This window comes from Dromaius novaehollandiae, chromosome 1 (assembly GCF_036370855.1).
Source record: "Dromaius novaehollandiae isolate bDroNov1 chromosome 1, bDroNov1.hap1, whole genome shotgun sequence".
In the NCBI taxonomy this organism is placed as follows: Eukaryota; Metazoa; Chordata; class Aves; order Casuariiformes; family Dromaiidae; genus Dromaius; species Dromaius novaehollandiae.
Genome location: NC_088098.1, coordinates 49,168,070 through 49,181,345, shown reverse-complemented (window position 1 = coordinate 49,181,345; position 13,276 = coordinate 49,168,070). Strand labels below are relative to the sequence as shown.

Sequence of the window (13,276 nt, the reverse complement as noted above, 5' to 3'; positions counted from 1 at the left end):
TTCCCCCTACATTCCTGGTTACTCTCATTTCATGACTTGCATCTTCTCTCCTCTTCTCCTTAGGGCTGTACTTTCTGTATTTAGTCAAGAATCCCCTGCAGTCACTGCTGCTCCCCATCTCCCCCATTTTTTTCTAATAGAAGAACTAATGAGAAAAACAATTCAAAAATAAAATGATTTCTGTAGGATCAAGGTTAGGAAAAACTTGAGAATGAGATCAAAAGAAACAGTTTAAATGAATTAGCAGTAACAAAGAGCAACCAAAAGAACCCATGAGCAAAAGCATGAGAAAAACAATATCCAGACAAAACCAATCCCCCACCAAGACCTGTTACAAAACTTATTCAAGTGCTAAATTAACAATTGCAACTAACAATCTCTGTGAGGAACTGTATAAAGCAACGAATAATCTGGCCATAATTACAATCTGCAAAGGTGATCCAGGTAAAAATAACCATTAAAAACTACTAAAATAATGGTGCAGTAGGTGTGGGAAGGGAAAGGTGTGTCTAGTAGTTGGAATAAGTTTGAGGGCAGTGTGGCAGCTGTGCGCTTCACTGCGGTGCTGCCTACAGGATGATACTTCATCAGATCTCACATCTGGCAGCAGTAGCCACTGAAGCCTGGGGTGGGGGGGGCAGGTATGGCAGGCATACTTTGGGAAGGAGAATGCTTTTACTGAGACCTCATCATGTTTGGAGGAGAAGGGAACAGCAGTTAGCAGCTCCTGAATCGCTTGATCCAGATTCTGTTCCATCCTCTCTTGACTGTGCCCCTTTCAGATAACTACAAGACAACCAAGGTTGGCTGCATGAGTGACTGCGACTGACTGTGTAATCTTTTCTTTTTCTAGTTTTTTATGCTTTGGTGAGTTCTTCCAGCAATATTGCAGGCACTTTTTCCTGGTTCCACAATACCTAGGGCACATATTGCTTATTTCTTTCACTGCATTTATGCAAAAGATGTAGATCCTTGAGGGAAACAAGATTTCCCAAATCCAGTACAGAGACTTCTTAGACAGAGAGTGATCATTGTTCTTTTCCCATCTGAAGAGAGAAGTTGCCCTTCTTCTCAAGAATTTAAGGACTGTTAGTACCTAATTCCCTTCTGTCTGGGCTAGAGCCACAAAAGGCACCTGATTCTTGTAGCCTGCTTTTTTTTTTTAGTGGGGGCAGTGTGAGATACAGCACTTTTTAAGCATTGGAAGGATTGGAGGATGAAGGGGGGGCATAGCTGCAATTGTTGCACATCTGTGCACAGAGGTAGCCAAGGGGAGACTGTATTGGTTCACAACAGAGGCTGAGGGCCTTATTCTCAGTATGTCCACGTGCAGTTCTCTCCATTGGTCTTCATCAGCCCAGGTCAATGATACGTTTATCTGCCCTGACTCTACCACTGACAGATACGTGTGTATTTCTGCAGCATTGCAACCCCAGAAAGTCATATATTCCTAAAGGAAGCGGGTGCTCTATTATCCCATCTTGAAAGGGCTTTGATGATCTAGACACATTGATCTTGGGGAGAAGGCAAAAGGGACTATTGCAGAAATCTGTGGGATACCAATGCAAGGTCTACTGTAACTTTGGCATGGACATGTTACCTAATCCATCATAACTTTTCTTGGCTCAAAACTAATTTGCCAACTTTTTGAATTAATTTGACCTAGCAGTGTCACTGTGGTGACTTAGTGAATTGTCATCCAGTTCCTACAGTTTTGATGTGTACTTCATAAGGTTTAGAGTATCAAGAATCTGAATCCTTAAATACTAATGCTGTGAATGGATGTTATAGCATTGCACTAGCAATTAACAACAAACCAACAATGCCTTTGAAATTATGTTCACATGCTACAAACATCTTTTCTTTCTTTAACAGGAGGCCTAAGTATATCTGTAGAGAATTGATATATCAAAAAGCTTGTGACTCAAATGTATTGTGATCAGCAGTGACATACTGGAATTTTGACAAAGTGCCTTGTAAACTGGATGCATAATCCAGAAAGAGCACTAGTTCTGAGAAGTATGGTTTTCCTTTATTTAAAGGCATCCGGGATACACTGTACTGAAGAAATTTTTTTTTCCTGGATGTCACACCTCCTGCTAATGGCAGAGAAAGCAATGCTTTAAAAGTGTATATGAATCTCTGAACAAGCAGCAAAGTAGCTAAGTTGCAGCCCAAGCACACTGTTTTATTTATTTGTTTGTTTGTTTTGCAGCAAATGTGAGTTTATTCAGAATAGGTTTTCTCTGAAAGAGGGGCAAAGTATGTTGCCACACAGGAAATTTACACTTTATAGTATGACAGGATAATTCATGTTGACAGGAATGTCAAGTGGTCTCTAGTACAACCTCCTGCTCAAAGCAGGGTCAGCTGTGAGATCAGACCAGGTTGCTCAGGGCTTTATACAGTCAGGTCTTGAAAACCTCCACGGACAGAGACTGCACAGCCTCTCTGGGCAACTGCTCCCCTGCTTGACTGTCCTCATTCCCTGCATCTGGTTTGAACCTGTCTTGTTTCAACCTGGGCCTGTTGTCTCTCATCCTTCCACCAAGCACCCCTTTGAAGAGCCTGGTTCTGTCTTCATAGTAACCTCCTCATAGGCATTGGAAGGCTGCTATTAGGTTTCCCATAAGCCTTCTCTTTACAGTAATTGCTCATATACTCACAGCCAGAAATGAAGAAGGGGAGATTTCAATGTATAGCATACAGATTTCAGTATAGCATATATAAATAGCATGTTACTAATATGGCAGAATAAGATAGAATAGAATAAAAGAAACAAAAATAGAGAAAGGAAATGTGGGTTTACTTATACTTTAAATTTAATTGCATCCAGGGTATTTTTTTCCATTTCTGAACTTTAAGTGTTGGACTTTACTGAGGTAACCAGAGGTTAAACCAAAAAAGCATCTATATTAACCATTTTTTTGGCTTAATTCTGTCTTCTAGCTCAGTTTTTTTTAACAGGTGGATGCTCAACTAATATAAACTTTACATAATTCAGTTGATTTTACTTGACCTACCTTGATTTCAGTGGTCTTCCAAATTTCAGTAATTTTGCTCCTTAGTATGAATAATTGCTATGAACATTATGTGTTTTTTTTCTACAAATCATTTCTGTAGGTCAGCTATCAAAGTGACTGAAATAACTTTTAAGTCTTTTTTTATCTCTCTCTCTCCTTTTTTTTTTTCAATATTTGATTACCTTAGTTATTTTTTTATTTTATTCTTAGAACTGTTCAGTTGAATGTTGCAGTTCTTTTTTTTTTTTTTTACTGGTTTTAAAGACACTGAAACTAACAAGAAACTGCTAGTTTTGTTTTAAGGTTCAAATCTACTGCCACTCAAACAATGGAAGCAACATATGGTCATGTTCTCCATCTTACTAACCTGCTGTTTCAGTGTTCCTGTGTGTTAGCAAGTGAGTTCCTGAGTCAGGAAATTCTGCCTTTCCAAGAGAATACCTGCTCTCTTGAAAGTGTAAACTGACTTTAAATGTTTTCCTGAATTAAAATTAAAGGAATTAATGGAAGAGTATACAAAATAATTGTTTTTTCATTCTCTGGAAGAGTATACAAAATAATTGTTTTTTCATTCTCAAGGCATTGAAGACAACACAAATTTTGTATGCTCAATAATACTTCTGTACTATCCTTTTCTATGGTCACTGTGAGGTACAAGTACTTGTATATACCATTTATTTCTCTTTAGTACTTTTTAAGTGATATGCTTACAAAATTGCTCTCAAGTTATTATGCAAATGTACTGCTATAATTCTTGGATAATACTTCCAAAATATTTTTGGGAAATTAGACAATACAGGTAGAAGTAATTGCATCATAATTGCTTTGGTAATGGCTTTTCGTGCATTGCAAAATGTTAATGCAAATTTGTGTTCCTTTTGCAATAGGTTCGGACTGTAAATTTGTGGCTGGACCGGTTAATTCATCACCTGAGATTAGTTTGAGATGGGAAAGTGGGCCGAGTGCTATCATACATTCTCTGCTGGCTGTAAAAAATGGTTTTCTTCAGTGTCATATAGAGAACTTCAGTGCGGAATTTCTAACGTCTTCCCTCACAAACATTCAGCATTTTCTAGAAGATGAAACTGTTGCAGCAGTGATGCCTATGAAGATAAAAGTTTCTAATGCAAGGATTAATTTAAAAGTATGTTAACAAAGAGCTATTTGGCTTCTCTAAAAAATATGTTCTTGTTTCTTTGATGATAAACTAGTAATCTGGATATAGTTAACTTCAAAGTAACTGCTATCATACTCTGTAAGGTCTTTAGATAACACTAAAACAATTTAAAAATCCATAGATTTGGTTAGTTCTGTGGTATGCCCAGAGATAAATTCTCTGCATGACCAGACTAGTTGTATGAATATATCTTATACTTTGTCTTTTTTTTTCCCCCCTCACCTAGTCATTTTTTGAGAGTGGCGGGGTCTGTGAGTATCACAGGTACGGTATTCCAAGTTCCCAAAGGCACAGTGCGTTTGGGTGGGCTTTTTTGCTCAGCATAGTAATGGTTTTCTAATTATAAAAACACAGATTTTAGAGGTTAATTGTCTCTCCTACTTAGAAGATGAGGCTCACTAGAAAAGAAGGAAACAGCTTATTAGAATTCCAGTTCCAGTCACTTGAATACTGCTACTTAGAACCCAGATTTCCTGTTCTGCCTTACCTAGAAACAGTTACTAAATAATACAAGCTTTTCTCACTACTGTAGCTTAAAATAGTAACTTTAAGAGGACACTGCTGCTAAAGTCTCCCAGGATTTTTTTTTTTTTCCTTTCAGACACTTAGAGGAGACAGTGAGTTCTGTGCTGTGCAGCCATGGGCTACAAAGATAAGGACTACTTAAAAAATTATTGATCACTATAACATTGCATTAATAATCACCTATGTAAATTTACAGAAGTGAGAACTAAAATAGCACCTCCCGTTCTGCATCTCATGCTAAGGCCTTGATTCTGCTAAGATCACTCTTAAATGGAAGGTCAACTGTATCTATACAGTCTACTCTGAACACTTGAATATCAAAATGCATCAGTATTCCTTTTCTCCTTGGTGCAGCTTTTCCATCCCTTGAGGATCCTTAGGCAGTCCTTTAGGGCCCATTCTACCACAGGAGTGGTAACAGGACTTTCTGTAAGAGCTGTGGATCTGCTCCCCAGACTTCAGTGTTATTACAAAAGTGAATGCCCAAATGTAAGAAGGAAGATCTTAATATTTAGTCATCTGTATTTGAAACAGGATTGTTCTGGTTTATTGGCAAGAAGTGAGACTTGGGCAAAATGTTTCTGAGAAAATAGTTGTCTCTGAGGCAGTGAAAATACATGAATAAACTGGCAACAAGAATCTGCTTAGCAACAAAAGCACTGAAGCACTCGCTCGGCGGTGCACGAAAGTCACAGTGAAGTTAGTCATGATGGCTGACAAACTGCAGGTAGATGCAGTGTGGATTGAAGTGCCCATTTGACATGCAGATGATTCATTTCGCTAGAGTTTTTGGGTAATAAAGAGCAGGAGGATATACTTCAACTTGATGCTGCATTGCCCATTCAATGCAGTATTTCTTCTGTATGAGATTTGATGCAGCATGTTTCCTGCGGCAGGGGGGACCTTTCTTAAATTCTTGATTTTATTTTTGCACTTTCTACTGCAATCTCAGTGTTTTTTCAAGGCAGTTTGGCAGTTACACCTCAACAGTTTGATCTGCTGTGTGTTTAATGTTGATGATACATAGTTCTTGATTATACTGGATGCATTACTCTGCTTGACAGGAATAATGAGCTATAAATTACTTCCTGGGGAGACCTGACAAGAAGCAATTTATGAAGTTTCTCTTCTGTTGAGTACACTGATGTAACTGTGAACTGCAGCTGCTGTCATCTAAATTCTAAAAAGAGAAAATCCCCTCAAGAATGATAGTTGAATCTATTCAATCTTTAAATAGTTCAAGGGAAAATCAGATATAAGTTACTTTATAGTGCAGGGTTCTTATCTCTGAGAGCTCCTGTGCTAAAGAACATCTTGAGTTGGGATTTAATCTTATTGAGACGTCTGTGAAATACTTTGAAGTATTTTAGTCAGTATATACTGAGTTCAACAGAGTCACTCCAGAGATAATTTCAGGTCTTTAATATGATCCACAGGAAAAAAGAAGTATGGAGCAAAGGGTTTTTTTTTGGGGGGGGGGAGGGGGAAACCAGAAAGTTCTACTCCAAAGTGTTGCCTTTCAAGTTTCATTAAATCCACTTATGTGTAATTGAACATCTTAATTAACTATTTCAATTTTATAATAAACCTTCAAAATCATTTTTGAATATTTGTGTATTTTAGGATGACAGTCCTCGTGAAAATTGCAAGGCATCTGAACTAGTACCCATAACACTACACATTGACATACTCTCGATAGAAAGAAACGATGATGGCTCTTTTCTCATTAGAGGTATGTATGTTCCTGCAACTTGATATCTCGGTATTATCATCTAATATTATTATTAATACTGTTTTTTTCCTTCGTGTAGACATGTGGCTAATAATAAGAAGCTAACTGCTTCTACTCTGTGTAAACTGTGCCACCATAAATCTGAATTTTAAGTACAGTCACGCAGAGGGGGGGAAAAAACCCTTAATGAGTAGTGTATTGGCTATGATCACAACCCACAGCAAAATCACATCTTGGAGAAGTAGAAATACGCGTTTCACTTCATCAGAAAATGATAGGTTCTTTCAAGATTGACCACAAAACCAAATGAAAAATTGTCTTTGCAGATGATCAGAGCTGGTATCTGTTATCTGAATTACAAGAAGTTACAAGTAATTTTTGTGTTACAAATATTACATAAGTATCAGGAAGTTGTATTATGTACCAGTTTGTGGCATTTTGTTAGATATTATGGAACATAAGAAAGGATGTAAATTAGAGCATACTGTAAAACAAAAGATTAACTGAGTAGTACAAGTAGCTATTTTCAATTCTGTATATTATGGTGGTGTCATGGCAGCTCATAGCTGATGTTACACTGAGACTTGCATTTCGAACAGGGATTTAACTTTGTACTTTTCATAAAACATGCATACACTTTGAATATTTTTCTTCTACACATATAGGTAGATGCTAAATACTAGTAACAAGGCAATACATTTAGGGCTGGAACTTCGCTGTTGTCTTTCACAGATATGTCACAGGGTCATAGAGTAGCTTAGACTGAAAAGAACTTCTGGAGGTCATCTGGTCCAACCCCTTGCTCAAAGCAGGGCCCCGATTAGATCAGACTTCTCACAGTTGAGTTTTGAGTATCTCAAAGGATGGAGATTCCACAGTCTGAGCAATTTATCCCAGTGTTTAACCCCACTGATGATTAATTTTGTTTTGGTAATGTCTAATTGGATTTCATTTGTTGCAGCTCATGTTTGTTGCCCCTCATTCTGCCACTACGTGCCTCTGAGAAGTCTGGTCTGTCTCTATACCCGTCCATTAGGTAGGCGAAGGTGGCATTAAGATCACACCGTAACCTTTTCTTCAGACTGGACAAGTGCAGTGCTCTTAGCCTCTCTTGTTCATCACGCACTCCAGACCGTGATCATCTCGGTGGCCCTCCGCTGTCAGTGTCTTCCTCATACCAGGGAATCCAAAGCTGGACACAGTACTCCAGATGTGATCTCACCAGTCCGGAGTATGGGGGGGATAATCACTTCCCTCAGTTTACCAGCTACACTCTTGCTCTTACAGGCTGTACGTGGTTAGTCTTTGCTTTAAGGGCTCGCTGTTGACTCATGTTCTTGTTCACCAAGGCCTACAGGTCCTTTCCTGCAGGGCTGCTTTCTGTCCAGCTGGCCCCCAGTTTGTACTTGCGCAAAGGGGTTATTCACTCACAGCTGCAGGACTTCACACCAGCTTTTGCTGAACTTTGAGGTTCCCATCTGCTCACTTTTCCAGCCTGTCCAGGTCCCTCTAAATAACAGCCCGGCCCCTCAGTGTAACAACCACTTATCCCCCAGTTTGGTATTGTTCACAAACTTGCACCCCTTCATCCAGCTCCTCAGTAAATTAATCCAACAATAAGCAATGTATTCTATGACTTGAGGAAGAGGAGACTACAGGATGATCTTAATGCTGCCTTCACCTCCTTAATGGGATGATGTGGAGAAGATGAACCAGACCACTCAGAGGTATATAATGGTGTGATAGTGATATATGTATCTGTACCTCAGGTGTGTGTGTGATGGGAGGAGGGGGTAATGAACAGAAAATTGTTGTTTAGGAGGAAATTAAAAAAAAAAAAAAACAGAGGATTATATGGTCTACTAAGAGCTGCACCCCTCATTTTACCCTTGGTATACAGGAGTATATTTTAATAGACATTATAGTTTATTTCAACTATAAACGCTAGAAATTACTGCCAAGTCATGTAAGTTATTTTCTAATTTAAAAAATTGATTCTGCAGGTTTGTCTCACTGAGTTTTCAAATGTAAATGCATGCCTTAAATCCATCTTGGACCTGCAGACATTACTGCAGTAGAAATATTAATGGTTCTCAACCTTCTGCCACACCCCTCCAATTTCAATGCATGTTTGAGGATAATCAGGATAATTTAGATAATCAGGATCTAAAATACATAGTTATTCAGATGTTTTTTCTGAATAGCAGGCTTCATTGTTGCCCTATAGCTAATAATTATTCAGAATCTATATTCTGCGATGATAGTGATCAGTACAAAAATGTGTTAATTTTCCTCAAGCTGGAAGATGTATACATATTTTTTCTTCTCGTTCCTCCTTCCCCTTCTCTCTTTCTCGAGAAGGGTATGTGATTTTTATTTTAATTAATTTATTACATATTTTTTAATCTGATTCTGGAAGGTTGATATATTTAATACTACAAGTGTATTTGTTGAAGTGGTTTTAATTTAGTGCTGATGAGAATCGATCTAAAAACAAAAAAACACCTAAAGCTTCTTAATCTCAAGTATATCTCTGTGAAATAGACAATCAAACAGTAAATGATGTGTCAAAGATCAAGAAAACAAGTGATACAATGCAGCAAGTAACTGGACCTGCCAGACATAAAACACAGGACCAAGCCACACAGACATCTTATGAAATTCCCAGACCGTATAAATCAAGCAGGGATTCAACTGACTTCCACAGAGATAAGGTATTTAAAATTCCTTTTGATGTATTTAATTATTTATTTACTTATTTTTACAAAATCATTGTAATCATGAAACATCACAGTTGTTAAATTTTCTGGGTATAAATCTCTCTTAGACATGGAAAATATGAATTACGGATATTGTAGTATAGTTCAGTACATAGGCATGTAAAGTAAACTTAGTATTACTCTCTAAATACAGTAATACACTGCAGACCAATTCTGCTTTACATGAGAGGGGGTTTTATGATGGAGCAAGTCACCAGCTACCTAAGTCATACTCCTCTCTCCCTTAACCCTGTGCAACACAGTTGCCAAAAGCTAAGGATCAGACTGTTGAGTCAGACCGGTACTAATCCATCAATTATACTTGGATTCTGCATTGCTGGTGACAAAGCATGCACCTCAATTTCTCCCACTGGAGAATGATATCAACTCTCTCTATATTTCACAAAGTGGGAGTCATTCACCTGGCCCCAGCCAGCCTGCACCCAGCAATGAATGTGAGCACTGCTGTATGGTATTTTAAAGGTTACTGTAATGGGGAAAAATTGACAGTGTACAGAAGCACTACTAACTTTCTTTTCTAACCTGATCATTTCAGCTTATTGAAGAAAATGAATGTCTCAAACAGGAACTAGCCAAAGCTAAAATGGCTCTTGCTGAGGTCCAAATGGAAAAAGATGCCCTGCTTCATCGTATAAAGAAGATGAATGTCGAACATCATCTGTAGGACAGTGTTTTGTTGGTGGAAGGATGGTGGCATCTAAAATACTCTTCTGAAATGCTGGAAGACAGGCGCTTTTTTTTTCTTTTTTCTTTAACCACAGACAAAAAGTTTTCTCATCACAAACAAAATGTTTGTGAAATAATTACTCTTCTGAAATTATCATTCAACATTGTAATTTTTTCAGCCCTTTTTAAACTGAAATTATGTTGGAAAAATGAGTTTATACTGTACTTTATTTACTGAAGAAAAAACCATACCCTCTACTTTTAATATTATCAAAGGAGGTGTTATTTTTAAAACATTTTCTGAAAACTGGATGGCTCAGCAATGAAAGAAGGTGCCTATGTGCATAACTGAGTAAAACGTACCATGCCTCATTATACAGTACCTCTGAGATTATGTTGTTTTATTATTACCAGAAGGTATCTGTACAGGAGGTTACATTTGCACTACGATGATATGGGCTAGATCCTCTAGAATGGTATAGCTACTGCAAATTAAAATACCAATCCCTAAACTGGCCCTAAATTCGGTGAGATTTGCCCAGGGAGGATTTTAAGAATAATCTTCCCGTGCTACAGAGTTCCATGTACCCATTCCATATAGGATCCTGAAATAACACAGTAAAAGAGAATTTATGTAAGAGGGCATACTGCTGGGCTTTCCCCTTGCATGAAAGTCCACTGTATCATTACAGCTGGTGTAACTTAAACAGTCGCACATTTCCTTCTGTCTCTGCAATGAGGAAATAGCCCTTCAAGAGGATCTAGCAGTTTGTGAAAGGTGAGCTTTCAGTCATTTTGCATGCATGTCTGATTTCTGCACACCTCATCAGACATGCCTAAGGATTTGGCCCAGTGTATTTTAACATGTAATGTCAATGCTTGTAAGAAAAAAAAGACAAATCCTACTGGGATTCATTAATTGTATATTGCTTTTTTTGATTAAAAAAAAGCTTCAGAGAATCTTTAATTACCCTATGAAATTGTGAGATTACATGATATGTAATTATACAGTTTAAATCATGGGTGATTTGTATAAATTGAACAATAATTTTCATCTAAAAACTGTTACAGATAGATTAAAAAAAGCACAACACTGTAAAATATAGAATTTAAGAGTGTGCTTCTAAACAATTTAGGGAACAACAAACAAAAGCATACATGCCTATGAGAGACTGTATTTGCTAGAAGTAAAAATGACTGAATAATTTAACTAGTGATCTTGAATCTGACAACTGAAAATCTTTTAATTGCTACTGCAATTGTTTCTACACCATGGGATATTTGAGGGAAGTTTTGTTTGTAGATAGGCAGATAAATCTCAAAAAGTATTTAATATCCTGTGGTTTGACTTTGCATATTCAAGCTATCAAACTAGTTTTAATTAAACTGATTTTGATTAAAACTTTTTGGAGGACACACACAATTTGCACTGCTGAAAATAGTTACTGAAAATATATAGACTTTAATCAGGAATTTTATGGGAGAACTGGTTCAGGCACTATATAAAAGCCTGCTTCCCAAGACCCTGGTTGAAAATCCCTTTCATGCCATGGAAATTTTTATCTGAACAGGGTAAATCACCCTGAATAAGATGGAAAAAATATATTCAAGACTGTGTTTCTAATAGAGAAGCTAAATATGTATATTTCAGAAAGGTATTTAAGACAACGCAGTATTAAATGTGGTTAGCCCAATTTAAAAGAAATATAATATCAGATTCAGGGGAGGAGTTCTCAACTGGTTTAATTCTGATTGGTACTATTACAGTCTGAATTCTAATTCAGCTTACCCCAACCACAGTCTAGTTAGAATGATCCTAATGAAAGGAATGTATAGACTGCTTAGTAGCATGTTGCTGGAATAATATGTTGAGAGTTGTTTAATTTTTAAAAAGAAATAAACAGCAATATCAAAAATCTGTCCTTGTTACTGCACAAGCTATCATCTGTTTCTTTAAAAACAAGCAAAAAAACGCTGCTTTTCTCAGTATGGGTATTGAAATTCTGGGTATCATCTTCAACTTTACTACAACTGAATACAGTTCTAGGTCAGGGCAGTTTTGCAGTAATGAGTATCGTTTGTGGACAGTTCAGAGGAGATGGGTGTGCTTGTTTATGGACTTGACATTACTCAGAATAGTAGCACTGTGTCACTCTGAAACCAGGCTTGTTACTGAAAACAGATAAAGGGAGAGTTTGTTTCTCGGTGTTTTGAAAGTACAGAGTTAAACTGAGCCTTAATATGTTAAATTAAAAATTGCAGTTAATGGCCCCAGGTTAAATAAAAAGGTTTAATTCATTCTCAGGGCCTTGCTGTTATTTGTAACCCCCTAAGTCCTAGATAGGAAACGTGTGCCAGCAGTTGAGCCTACTGAATGAATCATGGCTTTTAGTCTGTGAAGAACTAAATAAAACAGAGTTTGGAGAACTTCAATATATGCAGAAAACTGATGCCAGAAATCTTGCAGTCAGACAGTTACCAAGTTTTGTTTTCTGTGGGAATTCAAACTGGTCTACAGATTAGCTTAGCACTCATTCAGTTTATTTAGAAATACTGTTTTAATGTCTAATAAAGCTTTCAAGTTAGCCCACCTTGAAAAGGCTAGGTCCCAGGCTAGGTCCTTGAATCACTCCAGCATGCACTGTTCCAGTTCTCACAGTAACTCTAACGTATTGATAAGCACCAGTTTTAAATCAAAATGATGCAGCCTTACAGAATTGCTTACGAAAAGGCTTGTTAGAGAGGCAGCTTCGTAGGGATCCTTCCTCTCTGTAGTTCTCCCTTGATGCACCCTACTTCATGCTGCCATCGCTCTTTCAAAGAATCCTGATTTATTAGTCCTGTTCTTTGCCGCCCTTGCACCTGCTTCAGGGCAGTAGCTGCTCTCACCCCGGCAGGAAACCCACCATAGCTGTTGGCAGACAGGATCGTGGTACTGGATTGGGGGAAACTGCATTTCTTCTGCCTGCAGCCATGTTTCATGATCCCTTAAGCCATATCTGTTTATTTGTACTCTGTCTCTCTAGGAGTTGTCTTAAACTTGAATCATATAATTGATCTCTAAAGGATAATTGCTAGCTACAGAAGGTCTTCCTAAGCCTGCCACGGTGATGCTTACCTTTATTCATAACAGATTCCATAGCAAATGTAAACAGAACATGTTAATAAAGGTAAAAACTTGAACATCTACAATTCTGAGAGTACAAAATGTGCCAATGTACTGCAGAAGCAAACAACTCAAAGTGACAAGATGGAGAAAACTGATTCTATGTAACCATATAGCTGTGTTGGTTTGGTTCTTAAAGCATTTATTGCAAAATGAAGTAGATTTTAAGCCCACTGCTGCTATCTACAAATTTTAGAGAGTACTTCA

The 13,276-nt window shown here is 37.6% G+C and overlaps 1 protein-coding gene across 4 annotated transcripts in view; it reads left to right on the top strand.

Moving 5' to 3' along the window:
• The window catches only part of BLTP3B (bridge-like lipid transfer protein family member 3B), a 61,551-nt gene extending 49,730 nt beyond the window's left edge, over positions 1 to 11,821 (top strand). For all 4 annotated transcript variants that reach the window (XM_026123144.2, XM_026123150.2, XM_026123138.2 and 1 more), the window contains 4 exons: positions 3,911 to 4,167; positions 6,349 to 6,457; positions 9,002 to 9,171; positions 9,773 to 11,821. In XM_026123144.2, the coding sequence (XP_025978929.2) occupies positions 3,911 to 4,167; positions 6,349 to 6,457; positions 9,002 to 9,171; positions 9,773 to 9,901 (665 nt within the window). In that variant the 3' untranslated portion in view covers positions 9,902 to 11,821. The remainder of the gene's footprint in view (positions 1 to 3,910; positions 4,168 to 6,348; positions 6,458 to 9,001; positions 9,172 to 9,772) is intronic.
• Positions 11,822 to 13,276: the final 1,455 nt, after the last annotated feature.